At 66.1% G+C, this 992-nt stretch overlaps 1 protein-coding gene across 1 annotated transcript in view; it reads left to right on the top strand.

The window, feature by feature from the left end:
- CRTC1 (CREB regulated transcription coactivator 1) overlaps positions 1 to 992 on the top strand; it is an 81,132-nt gene that overhangs the window by 64,112 nt on the left and 16,028 nt on the right. Inside the window, exon 8 of the mRNA XM_010847302.1 lies at positions 231 to 451. Within this exon, the coding sequence (XP_010845604.1) occupies positions 231 to 451 (221 nt within the window). The remainder of the gene's footprint in view (positions 1 to 230; positions 452 to 992) is intronic.

Raw genomic sequence — 992 nt, 5'->3', positions numbered from 1 at the left:
CCCCCCCCCCCCACCCCGGACCCCCCAGCCACTTCTCAGTTTCCACTGGAGGTGCTGGTAGCTGTTTCTCCAGCAGAGCAGCGCCTCACTGTGGGGTGTCATTTTGCACCTGCTGATTTTTTTTTTTTGCAACCAGCCTTCTCCTGCCCCCACCACAGCTTCTGGGGGAGAATAGGCCAGCTGCCATCCTAAGAGCTCACCTCCCCCTCTGTCTGGCCTTTCCCCCCCAGCATCTTTCCATCCGCCGACCAGGAAAACACTACAGCCCTGATCCCCGCCACCCACAACACGGGGGGCTCCCTGCCTGACCTGACCAACATCCACTTCCCCTCCCCCCTCCCGACCCCGCTGGACCCCGAGGAGCCCACCTTCCCCGCGCTGAGCAGCTCCAGCAGCACCGGCAACCTGGCAGCCAACTTGACACACCTGGGCATCGGTGCTGCCGGCCAGGGTAAGCCGGCCGGGCGGCGGGCACCCCTGCCTGACAGGGGTGCCCCTCCAGTGAGGAGGGCATGCGCGCATGTGTGAGTGAGGGCTGAGCCAGCTCCCGGGGGTGGAGGGCCCCAGGCGCCCTTGCCCGACAGGATGACACGCGCGTGTGTGTGTGTGTGTGTGTGTGTGTGAGTGAGGGCAGAGTCCACCGTGGGGATTTGGGGCTGCCAGGCCGACCAAAGGGGAAGGGCATCTGGGCAGAGGCCCGGGGCCGGGAAGGCGCATGACCCCAGGGATTAGAGCACAATTCTTATCGGGTGTTGGGGGCTTCAGGGAGTTGGGGTAGCCCAGGCTTTCCCCATGCGCCCCCCTGACCTGCTCTTCGTCCCGCCCCGCCCACTCCCCTCCCCCTTCTCATCTCCCTGCCCTTCCCGTGCCCCACTGTGACTGACAGCCTAGGCCACTCCAGCCCGGCCCCCTCCCCATACTGCGCAGCCACCCATCCCTGAGGACATCTCAGGGTCCCAGGGTCCCAGGGTCCCAGGAACCCTCAGTGCCAC

The sequence above is a fragment of the Bison bison genome, unplaced genomic scaffold (genome assembly GCF_000754665.1).
Source record: "Bison bison bison isolate TAMUID 2011002044 unplaced genomic scaffold, Bison_UMD1.0 scf7180017864248, whole genome shotgun sequence".
Classification (NCBI taxonomy): Eukaryota; Metazoa; Chordata; class Mammalia; order Artiodactyla; family Bovidae; genus Bison; species Bison bison.
The sequence above is the reverse complement of the archived record's forward strand: the minus strand, read 5'-3'. Positions and strand labels throughout refer to the sequence as shown.